The 27,775-nt window shown below is 47.5% G+C and overlaps 1 protein-coding gene across 1 annotated transcript in view; it reads left to right on the top strand.

The window, feature by feature from the left end:
- The window catches only part of Pappa (pappalysin 1), a 237,008-nt gene that overhangs the window by 173,915 nt on the left and 35,318 nt on the right, over positions 1 to 27,775 (top strand). The window contains exons 14-18 of the mRNA XM_048813215.1: positions 6,550 to 6,718; positions 8,917 to 9,100; positions 17,618 to 17,828; positions 18,442 to 18,613; positions 25,844 to 25,991. Coding sequence (XP_048669172.1) covers positions 6,550 to 6,718; positions 8,917 to 9,100; positions 17,618 to 17,828; positions 18,442 to 18,613; positions 25,844 to 25,991 — 884 coding nt within the window. The remainder of the gene's footprint in view (positions 1 to 6,549; positions 6,719 to 8,916; positions 9,101 to 17,617; positions 17,829 to 18,441; positions 18,614 to 25,843; positions 25,992 to 27,775) is intronic.

Here is a 27,775-nt window from a genome sequence, read left to right as displayed (position 1 = left end):
TCTCAAAATCACTAAGGTAAATAGCATCCCTTTTTTTTTTCTTTTTTTTCTTGTTTTATTTGTTAGCATCATTTTTGATAGCACAAATTTCAGCTGATTGTAGTTGGAACCGCCCACTTTACTCTCCCTTGTCCCAGGTAGTGAAAGGTGCTATTTCTCCCTCCCCTTCCCCCNACCCACACCCTTTCTTCTCCTCCCTCCAGCTTTCCTTCTCCTTCTCCACCCCCTCTATTCTTTTTCTGGCTGTCTCTCCTCCTCCCCTCCCTCCCTCCCCCATCTCCTCCCCTCCCCCTCTCCTCCTCCCCTCCCCCTCCTCTCCCACCCCCTGTCCTCCTCATTTTCTTCCTCTTCTGAGAGTGGTGTGATATCCAGTGGGCTGCCTTGAGAGAAGCTTCACTCTAGCAAAATCAATGCCGGCGACATGTTCTGACCTAGATTCAAGGGTCCCCAGCCCCTGTGCAATGCTCGGTATAAATTCAGAGGCCCAAGAAAACAGGATCAGGTTTCCAATGAGAGGGTCCAGTTGTGGAATTCTAGCCAAATCCCAGCTCTACATTGAATTGTGAAAAGAGGAAAAGTTGGGGGGAGGCAGCAGCCACAGGGGTGGGGGTGGGGAATGTAAGATGCTTCTTCAGTGACAGAAGTGCCATCATGACATTGGGGCCTCAGTGTCTCCCCCCCTCCCCCCCACAGAACATCCATACATCCAACCTCCTGGTTCTAAATGGAAAGTAAACAGTTTATTATAAAATTCAAGGGATCGTGTATTTAAACATTTATTCTCTCTCTTCTTCCTTCTTCTGACCTCTTTTATTATTTTGTATTCTTTTTCTTCTTTCACCTTAAACTCTTCCCCATTCTACTTGCTGTTCAATCCAGAGAGAGGCCAGTGTGGTAAAGAGATAGTGTTCAGAATGCTACCTTTAGGAGGAACAAGCCCTTTGTATGCCTGGTATGAAATCTTTCCAACCAGGGTGGACCTGGGCTGCGGTTTGTGAGCGCCCACAGGCTGGAGCTAGAGTGCTCACTGCTTGGTCCCAGGTGTGGAATACCCTAGACGTCTGGTGGGGATTCACAGAAGAGTGGAGCTGCTCCCAGCAGAGGCCCTAGGCTGTTGCTGCCCACCTCTGCATCCAACTTCCCTGACTCACAAAGGAATCAGGGCATGTCACAGATGGGTAGGCAGCCACTGGTCATAGGGATGTAGCTGCAGATGGAACTGAGCATCACTGTGCCTTTGACAGTACTGGATGCTGCTGCACTCTTTAAACTATCCTTCGGCTCCTGCCCCCTTCAGTGAGCTACCAGAATTCCTGCAAGTTCTTTGCCTTATAAGTACTTAGGCTCATCAATGCCTATCTTTTCCCATTCCAAAGGGCTTTGAATTTATAGACCTCTGTTGTTGGTCTTCAAAAAACCACGGCACCTCAAATGCAAGCTTCTCAAAGATTCCCAAGTTCTGTATCCTTATTCAGTAGGAAATTCAGGGTCCAGACAAGGGACATGAGCCTTGTAAAGCCACCCAGCACGTTAGGAGCAGAGCCAAGCTTTGAATCTGGTTCTTGGGAATCTGCTTCTGTTTCCTTTTTCACCAGAGGTTTCAAGACTGATGTCCCCTCGGCCAGATGAGGCCACAAACAGTTTTTTCATTAGCCTTCATTAGTTACTATCTTTAATTAGTTGCCAAAACTTAAATACCAGAAGAGTTCCTATTAAAAACCAGATTTCTTCCTCGAACTCTTTCAAGAAATCATGAGACTGGAAAGCAACAGGCCCTCTGTCCCACCATGCAGCCTTGGACTGAAGTGGGGAACAGCTCTGCAGTGGCCAGACACATCCCACTCCATCCTGCTTGTCTAGCCTTTCAGGTCCTCTGCCTGGACCTCAGAGGCCACTGAGTTTGCACCTCTGCTCTGCAGCATCTTAACCTCCATACTGAGTCCCAGTGCTGCTCCTGGAAATCCTGGGTAGAAGGGTCTTTTAGGTTTACTTCCCCTGGGAGCCTCATTTCTGGGCAGAAAATTTAGGTCCCCTTGTGCTAACTGTTTCTCAGCCTCAGCTCCAAGTTGATCCCACAGAGATCGTATCCAGCCTTGTACATGGTGTCCACCGGCAACCAAGAACCATGCCTAAACCACACCTGTGATTATCTTCACTCTCCATGGAGTCATTGTGGCTGAGCAGCAGGTCATAGGCGGGAATCCACCAGTCAAAGGACAGAACTCGGGAGAAGGCTTCACCAGCCTTTACCCTCGACCTTCCTCCTGATTCCAGTACTGCCCAGGTCCTGGCTGTTAGGTGCAATTAGTGTCTATTTCAGGCAGCAGGGGGGACAGCAGTTGGGGGATCACATTACATTCTACTTCCATTTGGAACTTGAGTCTGTAACTATATGCATGAAAATATACATATAATATACGTGTAGAGTTTGATTAGCTCTTTATCATGGAGGCACAGGTTCTACCTTTGACCAGGTGTGAGAATTTGATGCAAATACCCATTGTCCTTTCTTCCACCCATCCCATCAGCCATCTTCCTTCTTTCAGAGAAGTGTCTTCATTTTTTCCCTTCTTTTCTTGTTTTTATTGACTGTCCCTCACTAGTATTAAAGCCATTGTTTGGTTTCCTTAATTCGGTTTGGGGTCTTATATTTTGGAAATGACAGTTACATGGGAGGGTTTATTGGGGTGACATTTACCATTTTTTTATTTCGAATTTTTATTTTTATTTTATTTTTTTCTTTTTAGTTGTAGATGGACACAATACCTTCATTTTATTTGTTCTTATTTTAATGTGGTGCCGGGGATCAACCCAATTCCTCACGCATCCTAGGCAAGCTGTATCCCTGCACCACGACCTTGGCCTTACCTTTTTTGAACGTGCATTCCCACAACCTTTTCCAACCATCAGGATGGTAAGGAGTGAATGGGGACCTAGGGAGCACACTGGCAGATCTCTATCAGAATCCTGTCTAAGCTTAGTGGTCCTGAGCAAGCAGCTCAGAACTCTTAGTCCCAAATGGGACTAATTTCACTACCTGAAGGAGATACTGTGTGGTTGCAGATATGAAGATGTGGGTGAGACCCAGTGGCAAATGCCTGGTGCAGATCGCCTCTTTCTCCCCCTTTCTTTCTGTTTGCAAATCTGCAAGGTAGGTGCAGTCAGATGTGCCTAAAAACCAAGGAGGACTCACTCTCCAAACTGTGTTCTAGAAGACCTTAGTCCTAAGAAATGTCTCATGAAAACAGAAAGGTATAAGGGTTTGGAAAATCATTCAACCCTTTGCTTCTTTCTGGACACTGTCCATATGCATTTGAATAATCAAGGTTCTGAGAAGTCCTGCAGCCAAGAAAACTGATTGATTAATCCACTCCTTCCCATTCCTACCTGCACATGAAACTTTTTGGTTTCATGTGCAGGTAGGAAATATTTTCTTTCTATAGCAAAAAGAGGCAGAGTCAAGAGAACACCTGGGGGAGCTTCATTGTTTCCAAAGCATTTCTCAGACATTCACCTTCCCTTTCTACAAACACACCATACCCTGTCCTGTCCTGGATCATCACACCGGCTCTTCAGTCTGCCTGGGACACCCTCTACTCCAACACTTTGTATGTCTGATCCCTTCATTTCGCCCAGGTTTTAGTTCAAATGTCCCTTCTTCTTGGGTCCTTCCATTAAAAAGTCCCCACCCCCCAACACAAATAATCAACCTCTATAATTTCACTTTGTTTTAATGTCTTATGGTGCACATCACTATCCAAAATGCTCTCATTGGTTACCATTCCTTGGCACTGTCCTCCCTTTTTAAATACAAAGGACCACCTTTTTCAACTGGCAGGAGAGCAGAGGTCAAAATGCTCATCCACTTACTCGTTCTCTCCAAGAATGCCTGACTCGGTGAGGCCCCCAGTCAAAGGCTGTTGAATGGACAAACACATGGATGATATTCACTCAGCAGACGGTTCTGAGGGAACAATCATTTTATTGTTTTCACTTTAAAGATGAGGAAACGGAGGCTCAGGATGTTATATGAATTTCCAAGGTAGAATAACTGAAAAAAAGGCAGAGCTAGGACGTGCACTCAGATTTCCCTGATCAAGAAGCCTTGTGCTTTTTCTCCATCCAAGGAAATGAAGCGTTTCAGTGTTCCACTTTCCCACAAGGAAAATCTTTAATGTGACAGAACAAGCAGGGTGCTAGTTTCCCCTGGATGGCTCAGAGCCCAGAGAAGAAAGTGCTTTCTCCTCTCTGGGTCTTCAACAGGGCAGGAGCCCCGGTGCCTTCTGGGAGCAGAGTGAGCTGTCCACTCTGTAAGGCGCAGGTCCGAAGAACAGCTCGGTAGCTGGTAGCTCATGGAGTAAATCTATTTAAATTGGAACCATGTGGTTCTTCCCCCAGCGCTCACAGATGCATTGTTTGGTCAAAGCCCTTGTGTGAACGCTGCAGTTGCAGCCTCTTGGAGGTCTCCACGTGGCACAGCACCAGGCTGTCAGGAGTGAAGAGAGGGTGGAGAATGAAAGTAGTTCTGCCAGCGCCATTTAATGGCAGTGGCCCTGCCTTTCAGAAAAGAGGTGTGTGGCCAACACAAAACCACACCAGGGAGGGCCTGAGCCCCGACTTAAAGGGCTTGCCCTTCTCTGAGTATTCAAGAAAAGGAAAGGGAATTTGTTTATGATTTGTCCTAGAGGCTGTTAGCTCAGTTTCCTTTACTCTATTTTTGCTAGACTTTTTTTTTTTTTTCATGGTACCAGGAATGGAACCCAGTGGTGCTTAACCACTGAGCCACATCCTCTGTCTCTTTTTATTTTTTATTTTGAGATAAGGTCTCAGTAAGTTTAGGTTCTCACTACGTTGCTGAGGCTGGCTTTGAACTTGCTATCCTCCTGCCTCAGCCTCCCAAGCCTCTGGGATGACAGGCCTGCACCAACACACCTGGCTTTCACCATACTTTTGATCAGTAGGTAGTGTACAGCGGGGAAGGCTCAGTGGGATATCCTGAAACAGCACCAAGGAAAATATTGGGAAGCTCTTCTGAATCTGGTTTGGTAAAAATGTTTTCCGGTATCCTGGATGGAAATAGGAAAATGAGAGTCTCCAGATTCTGAATGCAAATCTAGCTCATGGTAGGCCAAAATGTAAAACTGTGCTCATGGTAGGCCAGGTGCTGGGGTAGAAGCAGCAGCAGTCAGACAGAACAGGGAGTAAGAAGCCTTCTGTGTTTGGGATAAAGTCTCAGATTCTTAGGAGCCATTGCAAGGCACCACCCAGTTTGTTTCTTTCAGTTTAGGCAACATCAGTTGCCAGGCATTTTTAGTCACAATGCAAAGTACACTGAGATGAAAAAGGTCTCTTTCCTCTGCCCTCAGGATATTCTAGTCCTGGACCATGGGCAAGGTTAACAGCAAGGACTCTGGGATCACACATGTGGATGGGAAGATAAATAGGTGACTTAATCCTGCTGGCCTTCAATTTTTCCAACTCTGAAGTGAGGAGCACTTAGCCTACAGGGTGCTTGTGAGCAAAGAGTGAGCTCTTGTGCATAAGCCACCAGTGAGTTATGTTCCCACAGTCAGCACAGCTGTAACACAAGGGGGAAGATCATCCAGGCACAGGGATTGATGTTGTTTGCATTCCTATCTTTAAAGGCTGGCACAGACTGCAGTCCCTGTGGGTCCCCAGGCCCCATGTTTTCAATGCATTCAGCATGAAGGACCTTTGTCAGAGAAAGAACGGCAGAATGCTTGGAAGGGAGCTCACTTGGGGAACAAAGGGAAAGTTTCCTATAGCAATTACATGTAACTCAGCCTCGAAGAATTGGTAGGATTCAGATTGGCAGAAAAAGTAGGGACAGCAATTATAGCAAGGTGCAGGGCATGCTGTACAACTTTGCTAAGAATTCTTCAGTGGCTTTGCAGGTACGAAAGACTTTTACTTCCCTCACTTGAGTCTCATGGCTCTATGAGGTCAGCTGAACTTGAAGGTACACAGAATCCTAGAGAGATATTTGGCTTGTCCAGAGTCACACAGCTTCTAGGGAAGAGAGCACAAATGTATTGATAAAATTAGCAACCAGTTATTGAGTGCTGATTATGTGCCAGGAACTCTGCTATGTGTATTTCCTGAATTAACTGTTTAATCCTCCCCATGACCCTTGAAGGTGTTTACTCTTATAAAAAACAAAGAGGTTTTCACTCAACCCAGTGGTTGAAAGATAGGAAACTCAATAAATAGTTGCTGTAATCCTAATGATCCCCATTTCTTAAATGGAAAAATTGAGGTTCTATGAGTTTTGAAACCTGATAACCACAACCCTTTCAAGTGGTACGATTTGAACCCTAGATTGTCTGTCTCCAAAGTTGAGCTTGTAAGGATAAACCTTACCCGTGGCCTCCAGAGTCAGTCTTCTCTACCTCAGCCAGCACCCCTTCCTCCACTTAGCCTCAGCCTCCAGGAATTCTGGGGAGAGAGGCTCAGTCTCTATCTTCCAGCTGGATTGTGGTTTTCCTGGGAGGAAATCCCTTCTGACCCTCTTGTTTCTTCCTTCTCTAGCTGTGTGCACTTTGCCTGTGAAGCCACCGACTGCCCAGAGCTGGCCTTGGAGAATGCTTTTCTCAATTGCTCCAGCAGTGACCGCTACCATGGCGCCCAGTGCACTGTGAGCTGCCGGACAGGCTACGTGCTCCAGATACAGCGGGACGATGAACTGATCAAGAGCCAGGTGCGTGCAGGTGCTGAGTGCAGAGCCCTGGTGAGGCTGGTGGGTGCAGAACATGCTCCTGCAGAATCCCCAGCACTTAAGACAGGGCTGTCACACAACATAGAGACTAGATTCCACCCCACCCCAACAAATGAATGGATCAAGCAACTAACAAAGCCATCTGGAATCTCTGAAAGAAGGCTGCTTGTACAGAGTTGTGTTCCATACCCACACACAACCATGTCTGTTGTAGGTTGCGAATCTGCAAGGCCACAGGCTGAGCATTCTGGAATGAACCTCTTGCAGTCAGAACTCTATCATATTAGAATGGGGCAGCTTTAGGAAGAGGTGAGCCCTTTGTCTAAGAGGTGCTCTTCCATTCATCCATCACGAAACATGTGTCCACTATGAATCAGACGCAGTACTAGATCCTGGAGATTAAGAGAGACCTAGTCCCTGTTCTCAAGGAGCTTAGTGGCTACTTGGGGAGCGGAGACAAACAATTCATGAGTAGTGGCCTGGAAACACAGGGGGATGCAAGGAAAGTGCCCTGGGATAGGTGACATGACATTGTAACCATCGAACTGAGAAGCAGACAGCTAAACAAAGCGGTGCATGCTGGGGGAAGGGATAGGTGTATGCTCTGGCAGGGCAGGAGTAACGAGTGGAAGCCTGTTGCTGACAATGTGCATGTCACAGGTGGAAACACTGTCCTTTTTCTAAACTCACTAAGTCATCAGGCAAGAGGGTCCAGCTGGGTCCGCTGGTGTGGGGCCCTCCCAGCTTAGTTAGGCAGTTTAGGACAACAGGGACACGGCATGGTCAAATCATGCTTGACAAAGTCTCTTCTGGCTGCCCACGTGGGTGGCTTGGAGTCCCACGGTAAGACCTCAGCAGCAGAGAAGCTTCGGGAAATCATTAGCGGCGCTCATGGAAATGTGGACGTGTCCTGCATGAGATCCATGGTCCTGAGTGGATCTGAGTGCCGTGGCAGAATATTGCTTCAGCCAGATGTTACTTTGGTATCTTGGGTGGGGTATGGGGAAGTGAGAGACATTTATAGTTGAAAGTCTTTCCGGTCCTGTGGTTGGAGGATTCCAGATCTCTGTTGCTAGATATACCTTTTTTCAGGAGCCCTGCCAATAGCCTCTGCCTTCACCCTGCAAACACACAGGGCACATTCATTATTGCTGGGAACGCCTATTTGTACAGAGCTTCTGGGCTTGCTCATCTTAGACACCTACTTCCGTGTGTCAGACATGGCAGGTCTGAACGCCTATGGAAACAATTAGGCTGTTTTGGCAGTGGGACCTCTGCTGCTTTGATGTGTACTTAAGAGAGGAAAATGTCCTTTGCTTTTAAAAAATCTCAGATCAACACTTGGCATCCCCAATCCCCTGGGATTTGGCGGCTTCCTCCTTGAATAGAGGCCCCGGGCTGCCAATGACCGTCCTCCTTCCCTTGGCTCTGTGGCATGGCCTCACCCTTCCACCTACACAGCCCTACCATCTTGTAATTTAGTTCTGATCTCTGTCAGGCTTTTCGTTTTTCCTCCACTTGTTTGTTCTTCATGTCTGTCTCTCTTGACTATCGAGCCATCAAATCTCAAATTAGGGAGTGGCTCTTAAAGCAATCACTGGTGTGGCCAATGTGAGAACTGAGATAAGGAAAGGCCCTTGCTCATGCTCTCATAACACAAAGGGCAAACTCCCAGGCCTCCTCTATCGCAGGGCAGGGCCTACTATGCACCAAGCCCTCGACTGGACTCCTGGTAGCCTCCTCCAAGAAAAGAATTCCAAGTTCAACATTTAATCATGTTTCTGAGTCTGTTTTATTAAAGAAATCACCATGTCGGTCTTATGTCACCATTAATCTCTCATCAATAAGATGAAAATAATGGTCTGGAAGATACTATATGCAGCTTTTAGAGGGCATAGTCTTTGGATTCAAGTCCCATTTATCTTTTTTTTCCAGGTGGATAACCTGGGACTGATCATATAATGTCTCTGAGCTTCAGTTTCTGCACTTGTAAAAGAAGTGGGAGCTGAAATATCTAATTCACCCACTGGGGGAGATTGTTCACCTGAGTGAATGCTCACTGCTAAACATTGGTCTCTGGTCCCTGGACAAGACTCCGTTGTCACCTGGGAGAGTAGGGTATTTTCCCACACCCAGGATCCAGTCAGCTGTCCCTCACTGCTCCTATCTCTGTCTTTCAGGTGGGACCCAGTGTCACAGTGACCTGCACAGAGGGCAAGTGGAGTAAGCAGGTGGTGTGTGAGCCGGTGGACTGCGGCGCCCCAGACCACCACCACGTCTATGCCGCTTCCTTCTCCTGTCCTGAGGGCACCACCTTTGGCAGCAGATGCTCCTTTCAGTGCCGTCACCCTGCTCAGCTGAAAGGTATCCTGGGCCCTTGGCCTCAGCTTGCCACCCCCCTTTACCTGTGGGAAACCTAGAGGCTGTTTTGAGGCCCTTTTCCTGGGTCCCAAATGCCATGGGCTGGACCACTTGTGTCTGTGCTCCTAACGTCTTCCTACTGAATGAATTTATGTTAACTGCCCCTGCTGTGTCACTAGGGGAAAAAAAAATATGTGGGTACAAATGGCAGTCAAGTTCCCTTCAAGAATGCAAATCTTATAATAAAAAATAAATAAATAAATAAAGAGAGGTAGGTAGGGAGGGAAAGAATAATATTTGGAACTGATGCAATTAATTCACTCTGTATGATTAGGGCCCAGTAAGCCCTGTGAGTACCTATTATTAGTATCTCCATTTCACAGAGGTGAAAACTGAGTCACTGAGTTTAAAGAAATTGCCCAAGGCTGTTCTATCAGTGGTGGGGACTCTGTTGTCTCCCAAGTGTCTCTGCCTCTAATGCCGGCTGCTCTTCTCTAGCAAGGGGGTGGGCTGGGGAAAGGGGAGCAGGAATGATATCATCTGGCCTGGGCACTGGTGGAATTGAATAAGAAAAAGTGTGCATACTGGAGAAGAGACCACACTTGGAAAACTAGCGAGAGATGGTCGGCAGGTCCTAGAGTGTCAGAGGAGCTCTCGGAGCGCATCAAGAGTAACTGGAAATATTGAGAACTCAAAGCCCAGTGAAGGAAGGGAAGAAATCTGCAGAAACTCACAGAGTCACTCTGCAGCAATTTCAGGATGAATGTGTCTGGCTTCTAATCAAGTATGTACTGTGTTTTGACATGAGACTGAGTTTTGGAGGGTGTCACAATGACTCTCACTTCACAATTTAAAATTTGCATAGCTGATCCAGTGTACTGGGTAAGAGAGTTCCAATGCTTTGTCCACAGATATTTTATCCCTCTTGAGCAATTTGGAAAGTGCTTACTCCCCGTATCTTGTATAGTTCCCTTCTCACTAGGCTTATGTCATGCCTGGGTGCTCCAAAGCACTGACCAACCCAATTCCAAAAGCAGCACAAAAGAAGTTTGTAGTTAAAGGTGTTCTGGAAGCTTCTCTGCTTCTGTGGAAGTCAAATGAAATCACCCTGCATATCATTTACTCTTTTTTGGGTGGGTACTGAGTATTGAAATCAGGGACACTCAATGATGGAGCTACATCACTTGGTATATCAGAGGATATATCACCCTTTTATCAAATATCCAGAATAATACTCACTTGAACATGGGGTCCTAATTTGGGGTCCATCATGCTACAGAGTGTCCCTGAATGGGCTTCTGTGGCATATGGAACTTCCCTAAAGGCAGGTTCATGAGTTTCTTCTTCTTTTGGGGGGAGATTACCAGGAATTGAATTCAGGGGCACTGGACCACGGAGCCATATCCCCAGCCCTATTTTTGTATTTTACTTAGAGACAGGGTTTTACTGAGTTGCTCAGTTCCTCACTTTTGTTGAGGCTGGCTTTGAACTCACAATCCTCCTGCCTCAGCCTCCTGAGCCACTGGGATGGCAGGCATGTGCCACTGCACTCGGCTCCATGAGTTACTGTAAACTTAGATGTGCTAATGTGTGTGCCTGCCTTTCAGGCATTGTGAAGAAAGGAGGGCACCAATAGTTTCCCCTTGTTTTTCAGGAAGACCATGACCCCAAAAGGTTAGGAAGCCCTTATGGGCTTGAGTCCCTTAGAATGGTGACCATGCCTAACCCCTGTCATGTTGCAGTCAGCAAGCCCCAGACCTGGAATATGGTAAGAGTCACTGAAATGCTATTACCTGGCTGGCTGGATGCATTGAAGAAAGAAAAAGACACCATGAGACATGTTTCCTTTAAGAAGCAAATGAAAGGCCCAGAGATCTTACTAAAAAAACTATCCCCAAAGAAAGACAGGAAATCTATCTAGGGCACATCCTTCAACTCCTCTCAGTTTTAACCCAAGAAGATTTGAATAAAAAGTTATTAGACATTTCATTTGAGCTACTATGAACATTTAGGTCAGAGAGAGGTGAAGAGACCAAAATTGGACACATTCCAACTTTCGGGCCATCCAAGTCCATCGCTTGGCCCCATTTGGCAGTGGGATGCAGGATATATTAATAACTGCAGGCTAGGAAATCACACTTCTCTCAATCAGAGGCCCTTGGGGAAAGGAGGTGTATAAATTAGCATTGATTATTACAGCTTTCATTGTGGCTAATAATAATCCTTAATCAAGGTGATGCAAACCCATCTGCCATGGCTTGCCTGCTGAGTAGAGTCAAGGGAGGGGACCCTGCTGGAGAGATGAGGCCTCAGGGGGACCATCACTCTGAGAGCTGTTGATCTCAACCCTGTTCCCTTGAGGATATCGGGAAGTACCTCTCTACTCTCCACACCGACCCACTAGGACCAAGTTTGCTTGTCAGCATCGTGGGGTACACAGATTCCCCATCCTGAGGCTTCTGCTTGGATCTGCGGCAGCCGGACTGATGAGCCTGTTAATGCCACCTCACTTGCCTCTTTTCGCAAGCCAGGGAGCAGAGGGGTGATCAAAACAACTTTTTCCCTGTTATTTTGTTTGCTTCTTTATCTTCCCTTCTACCTCCCCTATCCCCTTTCTTTGAAGCATGGTTTAATCCAAAAGAGGGGTAGCTTTAGAATCACAAGTCCAAGGTTCTGTTTGGGGCTGTGCCCTTAACCAGCTTTAGGGGAGCATTTTCACATCTGTGAGCCTTTGTATCCTCATTTATAAAATAGGCTTCCCAGATCCCAGGTTGAAGGGCCAGATGGAAGATTAAAAGAGGTGGTGTGTATATGATGGCAGAGTGGAGAAAGGGCTGGAAAATTCTCATTGTCTCTAAAAAGCGACCATATAAAGACCTGAGCAGTGTACTCCCAGCCCCTCCCATTTTGTCTTATGGAGTCCTTATGCTAGGAAATAGGGGGACAAACTCCATTCTTCACGTTCCTCCCACCAGTCACAGGGCTAGTGTCTTTAGACAAGCAGCCACCAACCAGGACAGTCTGCCGAGTATGGACCCAAAGAACCTTAGTGTCACCCAAACAGCACAGACCCACTTGTCCTTACATTCCAGATGAATTTTCCTCGAATGTCCTAAAATATCACTTGAATTCCAGCTACTCTTTAAGATCTGTACGGAAAAGCCTGTGAGTTCCTGATCTTCAACTCACTTCCTTCCCGGGTTCTTTATCAAATGAGCACAGGCAGAACCTGCAAAAATGCGTGAGAGGAAAAGTCCTCCTAAATTCAGAAAGGACAACCTCGAGATCAGAATCATAAATGTTTAATTAAATGGCTAAAAATACAACATTACTCCCATCACCTAGTTAACCCCAACTCAACTCAACCGTGCTGGGTGCATTTAATATTTACTAGGGAGTGCAGCTCCTGAGGAAGCATGACCCCTTCTTACCAAGATCTTTGTAAAAGGTCTGTTTCCTGCTTCTAGCTCGGGATGACTTTTCTATCTCTATTTTGCCTATTTATCCTTACATTTGAAACAGCCTGTTGTTCACTAGTTTCTATAAAATTCCCAATCCCATGGAGCATTTTCTGATTTCTTAGGCTTTACTGAAGATGGGCAAAGGCTGGGTAGGCATTGGAGTAGCCATGTCCTACAATGCCCAACATTGAACCCTCTTGCTTGCCCTAGTGTCTCTGACTATGCAGAAGTACCTAGCATTCCAGATTCCCTTCTTACTCTTAGGAAAGTTTCTTCATCAATTATCCCTAAAAATGGCTTCTTAGGACCTTTCTTTGTATGTAATATTTGGAATAATAAATGGGCCACCTTGGTAAATATATTTGAAAATGAGGGACCCATATTGAACAGACCAGGAAGAGGGTAAGGTGGGTGGAATCCTATTGTATGGCTAGTCCTTGATTCCAGGATACTCACTGGTCTAAATTCCTGGTTCCATGAGATTTTTCTCTGGACATCAGTTCTTCTTTGGCCATGCTCCTGGGCAGAAGCTCTACAGTGGGCTAAAGCCATCGCATAGGGGTCCACAGACCTAGACTGAGTCCCAGCTTTAGTTTGCATAATGATTAGCAGGACCCTCTCATCTTAGTTTTCTCACTTACAGAATGGTGTTAGTGAGGAATTGGGTTAATAGGAGGATCAAGGAGATAGCACCAGTCATGCTTCTTGTGTCTACCTAGTGGACTCAGTTACAGATAGCCCTTGGCTGAACTCCTTTTAGAGATTTAGAAAAAAAGAAAAGTGGGGAGGGATTAAACAATCAAAATGTAATCCCATTCACCCACGTTGGAGCTGAGAGCACAGTGTTCCTGAGTAAGCCATATGCTTTCTGGGAATGTCAGGCTCAACTCGAAAATAATCGTTAACTCACCGGGATTCCAGAAGACTAAAAATGTGCTCTCCGAACTCCTATCAGCAGCGGATCCTATGCTTCTTTTGGTGCCTGGGCTTTTTCTGTTTCGCTTCTTTCTGCCCTTCTCCAGCACCAAGGCTGGCGGAAGTTCCCATGGACTGCTTTTGGGAATGCAATCAGCCTGACATCCTTTGTTCCCCCATTTCCTGCCCTTCCTGGCCCTCTCCTCCATCTGTGCCTCCTATCCTCAGTTTACCTTCTTCCCTACCTTCTGTTACCATCTGTTTCTCACCAAGAGCAACGAAATTGGATATCCTTGCAAAACCACTGGTACCAGTCTCCTTTTCTAGTTCAGCTCACTGCCTTACTGATTTCTCCTGTGTAGTGGTCAGTAAGTATCCTTTCCCATCCAGAAACACCAGCACTGAACAGGAACGCAGATACAGCTTTAGTTTAAGGCCAGACAGGTTAAATGACATGTTCAAGATCACAGTTAGATTCATGAAACATTATGCTGTAATGAATGGGAACTGAGGACCTACTGTGTGCTTGGCAGAAGTCCAGGTTCTGGGAATAAAGAATGAGCAGGATACAGCCCTTGCCTTGTGATCCAGGCAGTGCCAGACGGTAGAGCAAATGTTAAGGAAATCAGACTGAAGCTGTGATACTTCTCCCCTCGGAAAATGTTCTGTGTTGATTTCAGTTCTTAATTGTTTTTGATTCACACATTATAATCAAATATACTTTCAGGAGTGAATGTGTTGTTTTGATATTTGTGTCCATTGTGTAATGAAATCAAGGTAACTGGCGTATCCATCACTTCAAACATTTATTTATCATCTCTTTCTGGAGTGAACATTCAAACTCTTTTCTTCTAGCTTCTTTGAAACATACAATATGGTATTGTTGACTGCTGTCACCCTGTGGTTCCATAGAACGCCAGAACTTATTTTCCTTAAAAGCACACCCAAAGAGACCTGGTTTTCTGGGTAATCTTTTCAATGAAATACAAAAAAAAAAAAGCACTTCTCCTTTGACGTTGCTACCAGTTTACCATTTTTTTTTACTGCTCACTAGAGATTGAAGTGTCCTTAACCACATTTGTAGACAGGCTGAGCAAGATTTGTTTTTCTGACTTTAAAAGATGAGTAATGACGATACAGGGACCCCAAACTCATGGGAACTTACTCTCTAATAACAATAGTCTTAGCCTCTCCTGGGAAGTCCAGGCTCAGATGCACCTTTACTCTGTGATCCGAGTTGTGTTTCCAGGAAATGGGGTCAGGTTAAAGATAAGAGGCACGAAATTCACAGGTCAATAAGGGTCTCTTTCCAAAGCTAATTGCTACTATGGACAACTAGATCTCAGTCCTTCTGGGGAGCCCTGAGGGACGGTGTCAAATGCACCCAGCAATCAAAACTCTGACCACTGGCATGTTAATCCACCAGCTCCATCACCAGTTGAGTGGTACTTTTGGAGGCATTAACTACTTGGCACTTTGAGTTTGCCCTGTGAATGGGCAGAGCACTCAAGCAGAGAGTTGCCAGAACAGTGAGCACCCTTCAGTATATAGAGGTCAATGTCAGGCATGAGGAAAGGATGCAGACTCCCTGCATCATGTCCTTCTTTCTTCAAATTCACTTGGTGGGTCCATGTTGCAGCAGCAGCGGGGGCTTGGAAATCCAGATTCTGTACAGCCCATTGTCTGCACCTCATGAGTTCCTTGTGGGGGTGGGGACATATCCATGGTCCTGAATCACAATCCTGTTACGGTGGCTCCTCTTTGGACACTGCTGACTCCTATTTACACTCTCCCAGAATGGATATTATGGTTTACATTTCCTCTCTTGATTAGCAGTTTTTATTTTGTCTTGCCACAGAAGAACAATGACTCTCACTTCACAATTTAAAATTTGCATAGCTGATCCAGTGTACTGGGTAAGAGAGTTCCAATGCTTTGTCCACAGATATTTTATCCCTCTTGAGCAATTTGGAAAGTGCTTACTCCCCGTATCTTGTATAGTTCCCTTCTCACTAGGCTTATGTCATGCCTGGGTGCTCCAAAGCACTGACCAACCCAATTCCAAAAGCAGCACAAAAGAAGTTTGTAGTTACAGGTGTTCTGGAAGCTTCACTGCTTCTGTGGAAGTCAAATGAAATCACCCTGCATATCATTTACTCTTTTTTGGGTGATACTGAGTATTAAAATCAGGGACACTCAATGACAAAGCACATCACTAGCCCTATTTTGTGTGTGTGTGTGTGTGTGTGTGTGTGTCTATTTTATTCAGAGACAGAGTCTCATTGAGTTGCTTAGTGCCTCACTTTTGCTGGGGCTGGCTTTGAACTCAGAAGCCTCCTATCTCAGCCTACAGAACCCCTGGGATTACAGGCGTGCATCTCTGTGCCTGGCTCCTTTACTCTTCTTACATGATGGGAAGGTCTCTGTAATGGGCAGGACCACAGGTTATCAATGTAGTGCTTTTTGTGGGTTTTACAGACCTTGAGTTGTCTTGTTCTTATGAGAGGAATTATATTTACAAGGGAGGAAATAGAAGGAAATGAATGTTGCTAGGAAAAGCAGAGGGGCCGACTTCTCATTGCAAATCACTCTCTCCCTTTTCTACTTTATTTTTCTCCATAGTCCTCACCACCCTCTAACACAATAAGTCATCTACTTTTTTCGTATGATTTATTGCATCTCTTCCTGTCTCCTTAGATTATAAGCTCCAAAAGGGCAGGGTTATTTTTTTCTATTTGTTTTATTTTGTTTTGGTCACCGCTTTGCCCCCAATTTATAAAAGCATCTGGCACATAGCCAACACTGAACAGATGCCTGTTGAATGAACTAAGGATTCTGTGCAGCTCACATGCTCCTTTCAAACCTGCTAGGGAAGGTGAAAGCGTAAGGAGGTGGGAAGGAGAGAGGAAGTGAAGCAAGAAGGACATCAACAGCACTTTTCATGACTGTCAGTGCATTTGATCTTTTCAGCATCAGAAAGCAACTGTTTACTTTCCACGGTTAGGAAAGTTGAAGTGGGCTTTCCCAGAATGGAAAATAAGGGCTCTGCTGAGCATATATAGCCAACTTCCCATTAAAAACAACCATCCCTTTGATTAGACAAAATTAATGTGGAACCCGAGTTTTGTCTTTTCCTATAGAGGTTGTAACACAAGCTAAGAAGTCCAGTCACCTTGTTCTCCGAGTTTCCATTTCCACGTGAAAATGGTCACACTAAAACCCACTGTTGATTTATGAGAACAAAAAAGAATGCATAGGAGAATCATTCAGTACATAGTAACTGCTCAGTAAATGTCAGTTTCCTCCCTGTCACTCCACCCCTCCAGCCTTCAAATCCCAGGCTTCCAGCCCTGGTTGTCAACACCATTCACTAATAGCCAGGAAGGGGGGCGTTCCATGGAGAAACACGTTTCAGGTCCTCCTGTAATTGTCCTAGGGAGTCTCGGGCAGGCTGAGCTTTGATAATACATGAGCTGGCAGTGAGGAGCCTCACTGCTGAGTATTACTTCTCTTTGCAAAGTTCCCCATGAGGCCAGCATCCCGGTGGCGATCAGCACTCTGTCCACGCTGGCACGGGCTGAGAGGAAGTGCTGTTCTCTCAGCTGCCTTGGCAGAGCTTCACTGAGCGCCGGGGCCTGACAGAAAGTCAAACCTCCTGATAACACGATGCTGTCACTTCCAGGCACCAGCGGGCCAGAACAGATTCTGGGGCCCAGGCCTCAGGGGAGTGGTACACAGCACACCGATAGCAGATCTTGGAGTAAGTTCTGAGAGGAGTGCATGCTGTCAACTGTTAGAAAGCAAGTCCTTCACCTCTGGGGAAGGATGCCCAGGAAAGGGAGAGAGAGGAGGGATTGCAAAAGCCTCTTTCTGGTGCAGCGTGAGAGGTTGAGAGTCAGCCTCGGAAGCCTTGGAGTTTAACTCACTGCAGGTACAGGGTGATCATTTCCCCCAGTTGGAGCCTCCTCTCCTTCACGGCAGCTCTCTTGAGCTCCCTTGGGTCCTCAGTTATAGGTGGAAGGAACTGGAATTCCATATCAGGGATCCTCTGGGCCATCAAGCTGGCTAAAATCCAGGTAGCCAGAGCATTAGCTCAACTCTCAGGGATTCCTCTCGGCTACCTCTGCCTCTCTGTGTGCTCCAGGCAACAACAGCTTCCTGACCTGTATGGAGGATGGGCTGTGGTCCTTCCCAGAGGCCCTGTGTGAGCTCATGTGCCTGGCTCCACCCCCGGTGCCCAACGCAGACCTCCAGACGGCCCGATGCCGAGAGAACAAGCACAAAGTGGGCTCCTTCTGCAAGTACAAGTGTAAACCAGGATACCACGTGCCCGGCTCCTCTCGGAAGTCAAAGAAGTAAGTGTACCCAGGAAAATCCCCAAGGGATCAGGGGAGGAGCAGAGGCAGACCGGCTGCCCAATGGGAAGGACCCACTCATTGCTCTGCAGGAGCCAGTACCTACCCCCGAGTCATGGCCACTGGGTTATTCCAGCCGGGCTACAGAGTGGTTAGGTGGTCTCAGGCAAGTGCCTTCCCTTCTCCAGCCTCCATTTTTCAGTGGCAAGATAAGGATGGAGGTACCAGTCACCCCGTAAGGTGGGTGTGAGGAGTCAAGGAGGCTGTGTGCCAAGTGCTTGCCAAGTGCTTTTCACATAGCAGTTGTTCAATAAATAGTGGGTGTGGGTGTCATCGTTGTGCCAGCACCCATCAAAACACTTGGGGAGAAAGGGAGAGAAAGGGGCACGTGGAGCTTGAGTTTTATCTCAACCTGACGGTCCTGCCTGCCTCTGGTGAAAGGCTTCTGTGAATGGGGGTTTCCTTTATCTTTGTACATGCTTCACCACCCAACGGGACAGGCAGGGAATCAAGATTAGGGAGAGAGATGTGAGGCCACCCCCTGGTGTTGGGGAGGGCATGGAGCTAGCCACCTGGTCCTTGCGATGTCTCTTCTGTCATCTCTTTCTTAAAGACGGGCCTTCAAGACTCAGTGTACCCAGGATGGCAGCTGGCAAGAGAGCGCTTGTGTTCCTGTGACCTGTGACCCGCCTCCACCCAAATTCCATGGGCTTTACCAGTGCACCAATGGCTTCCAGTTCAACAGCGAGTGTAAGATCAAGTGTGAAGACAGTGACGCCTCCCAGGTAAGCCTCGTGGAAAACTGAGATCCATCCCGCAACCATCTCCCCTCTGCTGACCAAAGATCCACCTGACCCTCAACGCCGCCTTCTCCGGCACCCTGTCTGCCCAGGCCTGGCGTATAGAACGCCAGCATCACCACCGTGGGAGTGACCAACTGTCTCCCCTGGTAATCTCTCTCAGCTTCATTTCTCATCTTACAACGCTGTTTTATTTGTCCAAAGATTCTTAGCTTAATTTTTTTTTTTTAGCACTAGAGGAAGTCTCATGTGGAATCCTGGAGTAAGAAACTGAGGAGTGAAGTTTTTCTGATAGGAGGGACCAGGGCCGTTGTCCTACCATGGCCTCCTACATCGGTGCCTGGTGTGTTTACGGTCACTAGAGCATCACTGTCTGTAGACATCTGTTGTCTCCTGAGGCACAGAGAGAAAGGGACCAAAGCAGGGCCAGCAAGGGGACACAGTGCAGTTCGTCGTCACCAGGCTCCTCTGGTCTCTCTTGGTCTTTGCTAGTCTGAGCCTCCACTCTCCAGGTGCTGCCTGAGCAGTACCTTTGACTCCTCTTTCTCCTTCTCCCTCATCCAGGCCATTCCCAAGCCCTGCCCATTGTCCATCCAGAACATCTTTCAAAGCTCTTCTCGTCTGTTCCCAACGACACCCCCTTAACCTGGGCCACCATCACCTCTTTCCCGGGCCACCTTGAGCCTCTTGTTCATTCCCCTTCTGATGATGACATCACTCTGCTTATAGCTCTTCAGGAGCCAGAACCCTCTGTCCTTGGGGGTAAGATCCCAGCTCCTTGGGCAGGGCTGCAGACCCTCCCCATCTCCAGTAGGACAGATCTCCCCTCCCTCCTCTGGGTTCTCTGCCTTAACCAGATCTCTTGCCCCTTCCAACTGTCGTCCTCCTCACCACGCTCCACGCCCCAGCCCAGGCACTGTTCCTCCCACAGCCCCTTCTCTTCTGTTTGGGGGCTCAGTGCTCCTCTCAGGGTTCCCCCTTCACAGCAATGGCCACAGGACATTATCATCATCTGCTTTCATTTCTCTTTCCCACACCAGACTGTGAAATCCCCCCCTGCTCCTCTAACTTCGCAGCACCTTCAGCACTTAGGACAGCACCAGGCACCTAGTAGGTACCCAGGAAATGACAGCTGAATTAAGGTCAGGAGAAAAGGATGAAATAAACGTGGAAGCCATATCCTCTCATATTTGAGTAAGTCAGAACTCAGAGAGGTTGACTCAACACCCAAGGTAGCACAGCTGCTATCAGTTGAGGCAGAGCCCAGTTGCCCTCAGCTAGCCTGGGTCCAGCAGGCAGCACCTGACGAGCCTTGGCAGCACACACTCCTCGGCTTTGGTGCACACTTGTGCAAGCTGTACACACTCAGGGGAGCCCTCCCACCCTTACCTGCCAGGGCAGCAGGAACCAGTAGAGGCCAGAGGCTATTAGGGCCTCTCGCAGGCCAATCAGCTTCTCTCACGCTCCCTTACATAAACCTGTTGCTAACCGTTACCCAAACTGCTGAGTCAATGATATTCTGGCCGTGGTCATGTTATCAAATGAAACTCAGTCGGCCTGGGTCCTGCCAAGTAACTTTCATGGCCAGTTTGTATTTAAAGGAGAGGAAAATGTAAATTTATCAGGCGACTCGAGCGGTTCTGTTTGGCCGAGGGTGGAGAGGCTAGACGGCCGAGCAGAGTATTGCTTGTAGGCTTGAAGGGTGAGGGCGTCCATGCCAAATGGGCTCCTAATACAATTGACGTGTCTAGTTTGTACTGCAAATGGATTTCCTCTTCCCTCAGACCAGAGGCCTGAGAGCCAAGGCTGGGATTCACCTCAGATCCCCTCTCCCTGCCTGTAAACAGAAGAAACGTATGGCCCAGAGCATCTCGAATGGAACAGCTTGTAAAGTGCAGAAATTCCGAGCTTTCCAAACAACTTCCAGATCCTGGCAGGAAAGGCCGGGGACTACTCTAGGGAAAGACTCACACACTCCCTCCCACCGCCACTAAAAGCAAATTGATAAATAAAACCTCCATTTATTCCATGGGAGCCAGAAAGATGGTAGATCTGGAACCTGAGTTAGGATCCCGGCTTCACCACTAGCAGCTGGAGGACCAGTTACTTACCTCTTGAGCTTTGGTTTCCTTGGTTTCCGCGTGCAGGTTACTACCTACTTCATAGTGTACTTGGGAGGACTGAGCAGGCAGTGAAAGTAGGGTGTGGCTAGGGGTACCCTTGGAGTTCTGCTCTGTACAACCCGCAGCACCCTCTGTTTGCCCCTGGGAAGACAAAAATGAACTCACCTGCCTTTGAGGTCATTCTGGAGCAGATAATCCCTGATGTGAGAAACAAAGGCAAGACTGAAACGTAGCCCCCTGCTGGCGGACCCCAGAAAGTCAGAGACAGGCCAGATGCGGTGTGGGGAGACCTGTGTGAGCCCTGGTGAAACCTGGCCTCTTGCCCAAATAAATCTGCAGAATAAAATGGTCCACTAGTCCCGCTAGACCAGCCCTGCCCAGTAGAACTTTCTACTGTGGTCAATCTGTAGCACATCACTTGCCCCCATGTGGCTTCCGAGCAGCGGACACATGCTTACCATGACCGAGCAACTCAATGTTAAGTTCCATTTCATTTTAATCAATTCAAATTTAAATGTAAACAGCTACAGTTATACTTAGGGTATTGCACTGTTCAGCTCTAGCATTTGTATGTTCTGGTCCCTCTAAATCAAGACAGAGAACTTTAAAACAACTATTTCTTTTAGTGTTCTATGAGTGCCAAGCCACTGTTGAAGATTCTTATTTTGATAACGCATGATAAATTTCAAAAAAAAGAAACGGCATTCCCATTTTGTAGATGAGGAGGCTCAGTTCTTTTCCGCAGTTCTGAGATAATAAGGGGTATTCCACTCCAAGGTCCTGCTTGTCCCTTTGTTTCTAAACAGGGTAAGAAGAGACTTACCCTGAGTTGCACAAGTTATTGGAAGAGTCAGGCCTCAAGCTAAATCTCTGTACCACAACATGGCACGAGACACCATTTCTGCCCATCTTCATTCCTGGGGCTACCTGTCACCCCTGGACTTGACAGGAAGTAGAGGAAAATGACCAGCAGCAGCTGGCACTTGGTGAACACTCACTCTGTGCGAGTTGCTGAGCCAAGTTGCTTCACAGTGATGGCTTCAGTAAGCGCCTCAGCCACACGAGGCATCCACGCTGTCTGTTGCTATCGGGCTCCAATGTCACCACGTTTCCCTCTGCCATTATTATTTTGCTGATTTTTATTTAATCCAGGGGAAGCAGCCTCATTCTCCTTCTGCTCTCCTTCACCCTCCATGGTAGTAGAGGCACCCAGAGGCCAGTGCCGTGCATTGGCTACCCTTAGACCCAATTGCCTCCTCTTTCTGGCTCCTGCAATTTCTAAACCACATTGTTGCTAGCTTGATTCTGGAGTTCCCTTCAAGACAAAGCAGTAAAGTGGTCCTGAGCATCAACTGATGGTCACCCCAGGGTGTGCCTTAGACTTTAAACATATTACCCAAACTGACTCCTCAGTACTCATGGTGACTCCTGGGTAGGGGACTTCATGTCCATTGAACAGTCCAGGAAATTGAGGGACAGGCAGTTAAGGAGCTTGCCAAAGTTCACACAGCTGGGAAGTTGCAGAACTGGCTTCTGAACCTGGGCAGTGTAAGTCCATGTTCTTTTTTTTATTTTTCAATTGTACACAATACCTTTATTTTGTTTATTTATTTTTATGTGGTGCTGAGGATCGAACCCAGGGCCTCGCACGTGCTAGGTGAGTGCTCTACCACTGAGCCACAACCCCAGCCCAGTCCATGTTCTTAACCATTCCACTGGCGTGGTGCAAAAGCTCTCACCTTTTACACTTTGTTTCTGAGCCTCAGTTTTCAAATCTGTAGAAAGGAAATGATTTCTGTTCTACTGAATTGTTGAAATGATTTTGAGAGCATTTGGCATGTAATAGCTATTCAAAAATAGAATTATTAAAGTGCCTTTTGCTCTCTGTGGATCTGAGTGGTTAAAGATATAGAGGCACCAAGAGCATACCACATGGTTTTTACAGACAGGTGCATGGGCACAGAGAGGTGAACTGTTTTGGTGAAGAATGCTCAGTGCTCTTGTGAGATTCTACCTTAGCAGGCAGAATTGTGTGTTTGGAGCCAAACCCAAGCCATTGGTTCAGTTCTCTGACAGCATCCACAGTAGTGGTCTCTGGTCTTCCCAGATTGGATCCTCAGTATCATCAAATCCCCTGTGGTCAAATTCAACTCAGTGATCAGCAAGAATCTGCTGTGTAAGCAGGTGGTGGGCAAATGCTGAGCACACTGAGATGTAGTTCCAAGGAAGGATCTCAACACCTAGAGACCCCAAGGTATCTGCTGTGTAGGGCACAGCACATGCAAAGATTCAGGGGAGCAAGAGAGGTGTGCAGGGTTAACTTTTCCGGAAGGGAGGATGTGTGCTTAGCAGGAAGCACGGCTGGAAGTGTCCTCTGGGTTCCATTGTGGAAGCCCTGAATGCTGGCCCACAAGACTGTCTTATTCTGAAGGCTAAGATAGCCTAGCAGAGGGCTGCTGTGATTTTTAAGGCAAATGCAACATCAGAAAGTGCCAGATGAACCAGACATACACACAGAGTAAGCGAGCAAGCAAGAGAGAGAAAGACAGACAGACTGGAGGCAGCAAGACCAGTGCTTTCTGCTTGCACCTTCTATGGCGAGGCCTCCCCTGTTTGCATCTCCCTGAGCAGATTCCAGCTAGTTCTAATATATTCTTTGCTGCAAATCCTGCTCTCCAGCCAGCTCTGGCCCGTGTAGTGCTGAGGTCTGCAGCCCTACAGGGGCTAGAGGCCAAGTGCATCATAGGCCCAGGCCAAGGCTCCAGGAAATTGGGGTCAACTTCCTACTCCCTCGAGGGCCCAGCAGAATCATGGGGCCTAGAGCCTGGGGCTCCAAAAGGGAGAGTCTAGGTTCTCCAAAGCCACATGAAGCTGCATAAATCTGCCATAAGCTCACACAGAAGCACTAAGAGGGACTCTGCCGGTTGCCCCGCAGCTTGGGAGAGGCCAACTTCTCCCATGGCCAGAGGGGCTTCTACTACAACTGCACCCTCTCCTGCTGGCCCAGGCAAGACCCAGAGAGGAGGCCCCCTTTCTGTTCTGAATCCTGTCTCCTTGCAGCTGTTTTCTCAGACAGGGAAGCTTCCGTCCACATCAGCCCTTTCAAAGAGTTTATTCATGTCTCTCTGCACTCACTTTTTCTGCATTTATTCCCACACTTCTCTGTTTACTCACTTATGCATTTATTCCCTCAATTATGCATTCATGTATTTTCCTGTTTATTAGAAAAATATTTCATTTCATCACTCTCCACTCATTCGCCCCATCTTTGGTTAAAAATCCAGTTCCAGATGAACAAGATATCTGTTGAGTGATATGTGAGTGGACTGAAGGGCCGGACATTGTAGAAGCCCTGAGGACACAGGGCCAAGTAGGGTACCATCTTTGGCCTTGAGGAGCTCGTTAGCTAGTGGGGGAACCAGACTAAACCAGGAGATGACACTGTGTCAGAGATACTGAGGTAGTGCACTGTGCAGAATTGGGGTAGAATTAGGGCAGACAGGGTCCCCGTAGATAAGGTGTTTGCCAGGTGGACAGGGAGATAGGGGCATAGAGGATCAAAAAGCACGCGTGCGCGCGCGCGCGCGCGCACACACACACACACACACACACATAATAGAAAGCACAATACGTGGGCCTTCTGGACTGCAGGTAGTTGAAACTGGCCTTCAGGGTGCTAAGGAGGACCTTGAGGGGGAGCACCAGGAAGAAGTGAGCTGGGAGGGCCCTGGAGGGCAGAGACGGAATCTGAACGAATGCTCAAGGTTACCATGTTGAGTCTCTCATTTTATTATAGGAGAGGGAGCGCATGTACAGCTTGTTCTGAAATCTTTTGCAAGAAAGACCCCATGTGAAGAAACCATCCTGACCCCTCCATTTCCTTGGGGAGAGTCAGAATTCCTTAAGTTGGTTCCAGAGCCCACACCTCATCTGCTTTTCTTCCTTCCCGGAATCACAGACCCCCAACACCACCAGGCTCTGCTGTGCCCACCTTACCTGGCATTTCCACATGCCCATCTTCCAGCATGTTCTTTGATTCCTGAATTCTTCCCATCCTTGCACTCTCTTTTCCGTGTACCACCTCCTCTAAGAGGCCTTCCCTGGTTGTACACTCACCACCAGTTGCCTTTCCCCAAGTACTCACAGCTCTAGGGGCCCTCTGTGTCACTGAGCACAGTTACAGGGACATGGCCAGCTGTTCCCATGCCCACCTTTCCCACCAGCTCCCTGGGCAGATAGTGGTCCCCTATGTTTTTACCCTACAGAGCTGGGCAGAGAGTAGGACTATTCCTTGAATTTGGTGGCAGTTCTCAAATACCTACAAAGGAAGAACCACCCACTGGAATCCTGGAGGTTGGAAGGGGCTTGAAGAAGGGCCTGTCTGCTGCATTTGCCTAATATTTTGTAGATTGAGGGACAATACGTTGCCTATTTAAAAAAGGTGTGGGCGGGTGACAACTAGAAGTAGCCCCACACCCTTCTTTTGGTGCTATTACTGCTGGAAGTGAAGGACAGGGGAAAGGAGAGACAGGGAGAGAAGGAAGAGAAGGAAAAGGGAGGGAGGGAGGGAGGCCACGGAAGGCAAAGCTTCTCAGCTGGGCTGGGGTGACCCAGCGAATGCCAGGCAGAACCCTGACGTAGGATGCTTTCTCACAGGCCAAGAGAAACCAAGCTTTGGTAAATCTGCCAAGACACTCTCTCTCACTGGCTCAAAAAGTAGGGGAGCTAGTGGACTCCCACCATCTCGATTTTATAAAAAAGACAACAAAATCAATAGCACAAATCCAAGCACAATGGCTTAGGTTGAAATTTCTGAAAGATCACTGTGCTCAGATCTTAGGAAACCTGGAGTTCCATTGTCTAGAAAGCTTGGAGCAAGTTCCTTCCTGTTTAGAGTTCTCAGTTTCTCCATCTTTAAAATGGAGATATTAACCGTCCCCCTCTTTCAGGATGACTGAGGGCCAGCCCCTGTTAAGAAATCGTTTTGGAACACTTTCAGCCCTGTGGGAAATGAGACTTTGGTTTCTTTGTACTCTGAGAGGTTTGTCCTATGGATAGTTGGGGTCCCTGACTCTGTACCTGTGCTGTTCAGGGACGCGGGAGTAACATCATCCACTGCCGGAAAGATGGCACCTGGAGTGGTTCCTTCCATGTCTGCCAGGAGATGCAAGGCCAGTGCTCAGCCCCGACCCAGCTCAACAGCAACCTCAAACTGCAGTGCCCCGACGGCTACACCATAGGTATGATGGGCCGACAAGGGGAGCAGTGGGAGGCTGGGTCCTCCCAGGAACTGGGTGCCTGGGTGGGTCACCGAGCAGCTCTCCATGTGAGATCCTGCATGGGCATCAGGGAAACAGCAAATGAGACTAGACCCTGACCTCGAGAAAGGGAGTCAGAGACGGGGCATTGGTGAAGTCATGGCAGATGGATGGGCAGAGTCAACAGCAGAGAAACCTGCTGCATGCCAAGTAGGGGCTTCTGAAGGAAGGGATGCTTACCCAGAGATTCGAAAGAGCCTTCCAGTTAAGAAAGGGCATCCAGAAACCATGGGACCAAGGGGCAGGAGATATGAGAGTAGGAATCATGTCTAGGGAAATTATAGGAAGCCTGTGTACCTGCTTTCATTGTAACTCTTAAAATTTGTACCACACTAAATGTCAATGAGCACCTGCCATGGGGTCAGGCCCTGGGTCAAGGACTTAAAGGGCATCATTTCCTTTCCTCTCAATAACGTTAACAGATGAGACAATTGAACCTGGAGAGGCCATGAAGTGTGCCCCCAAGTCCTGAGACCTGGCCTCCTCAAAGCCTGGCTCCTTTCCATGACATCTGAGATGCCTCCCAGGGAAGATAATCAGCATTTTCAAGTTACTGTTTGTGCAGTGATAGGCCACTTTGAGAAATGCACAGTGAAGGATTCAACCTGGGACCCGATGCCAGGGATTCTCTGGTTGAAACCAGGATTCTGGACAGAGGCATCCATCACCAGCTGTACGACTTTGCCGAGAACTCGGAGCCCATGGAGCCTGACCTCATTCCAGGGCAGTGATGCTGACCTCTTGATCTGATTCCCTAATTGACCATGATGAAAAGCCCAGGGAATCGAATGTCTTTTCTCATGGCCAGTGTGATTTATGGGAAGTTGCCAGAGTTCTCTTGGGCAGAGGTTATCTGAATATCCACAGAGGCAACATCTTTAACTGGCATGCTGGGAGTCGACAAGGCATTTCAGGAATCAAGGCCTGTGGTTGGAGAGTGGAGACCCTTGGGGCACTGTCCACCTCCTCAGAGGGCAGAAGTTCTTCATCTAAATGTGGGATAGGAATCAGCATTTCTGTGTTTGCCTAGGGTAGTTGTTCTGCAAGCATCAGAAAACACCAAAGCACATGGATATGCTCTCTCTCTGATGGTTCAGAAGGAACTTTAAGATCTTACAGAGCCCATTAATCCAAATGACCGTGACCAAGAGGGTTGTAGAGAGATGGGATCTTGTGGGGCCAGCCAAGATTGACATTCTTGTCTGTGCAACAGTTGCCTCCCTGGTGAGCAACAGTGGCTGCTGCATCCAGATGGGCATGCATGACCCTGGACACGCACGGCTACGATGGGGTCCCTGTCCCCAACGCAATCAGAATAGACCAGTGAATGATCATGCTTGTGACTGACATTAAGAATCCCTTTGGGTAAAGTTCTGATTAATAACATTTCTTAAAAAAAAAAAAAAAAACTAGAGAAGTAGATTTACTGTGTGTCTATACTTGGACACATTCAAATACATTCACACACCTATAAACACACACCACATGCATAAGTGCTTTGTAACCAAATGCAGCGTCACACACACACCCACACCGTACAGTAAGTTCAGGCCCCACACCTGCAGATCATCCAAATATCACACAATTGTGTCAGAATTACGACTTTTAGAAGTTAATAATCAAGTTGTTCTATTTAATTGATATAATATCGTTAAGATTTTAAGGCTCCACACAAACACACACACACACACACACCACACAAAGCA

This window comes from Marmota marmota, unplaced genomic scaffold (genome assembly GCF_001458135.2).
Source record: "Marmota marmota marmota unplaced genomic scaffold, marMar, whole genome shotgun sequence".
Classification (NCBI taxonomy): Eukaryota; Metazoa; Chordata; class Mammalia; order Rodentia; family Sciuridae; genus Marmota; species Marmota marmota.
This window is presented reverse-complemented; position numbering and strand designations above follow the sequence as displayed.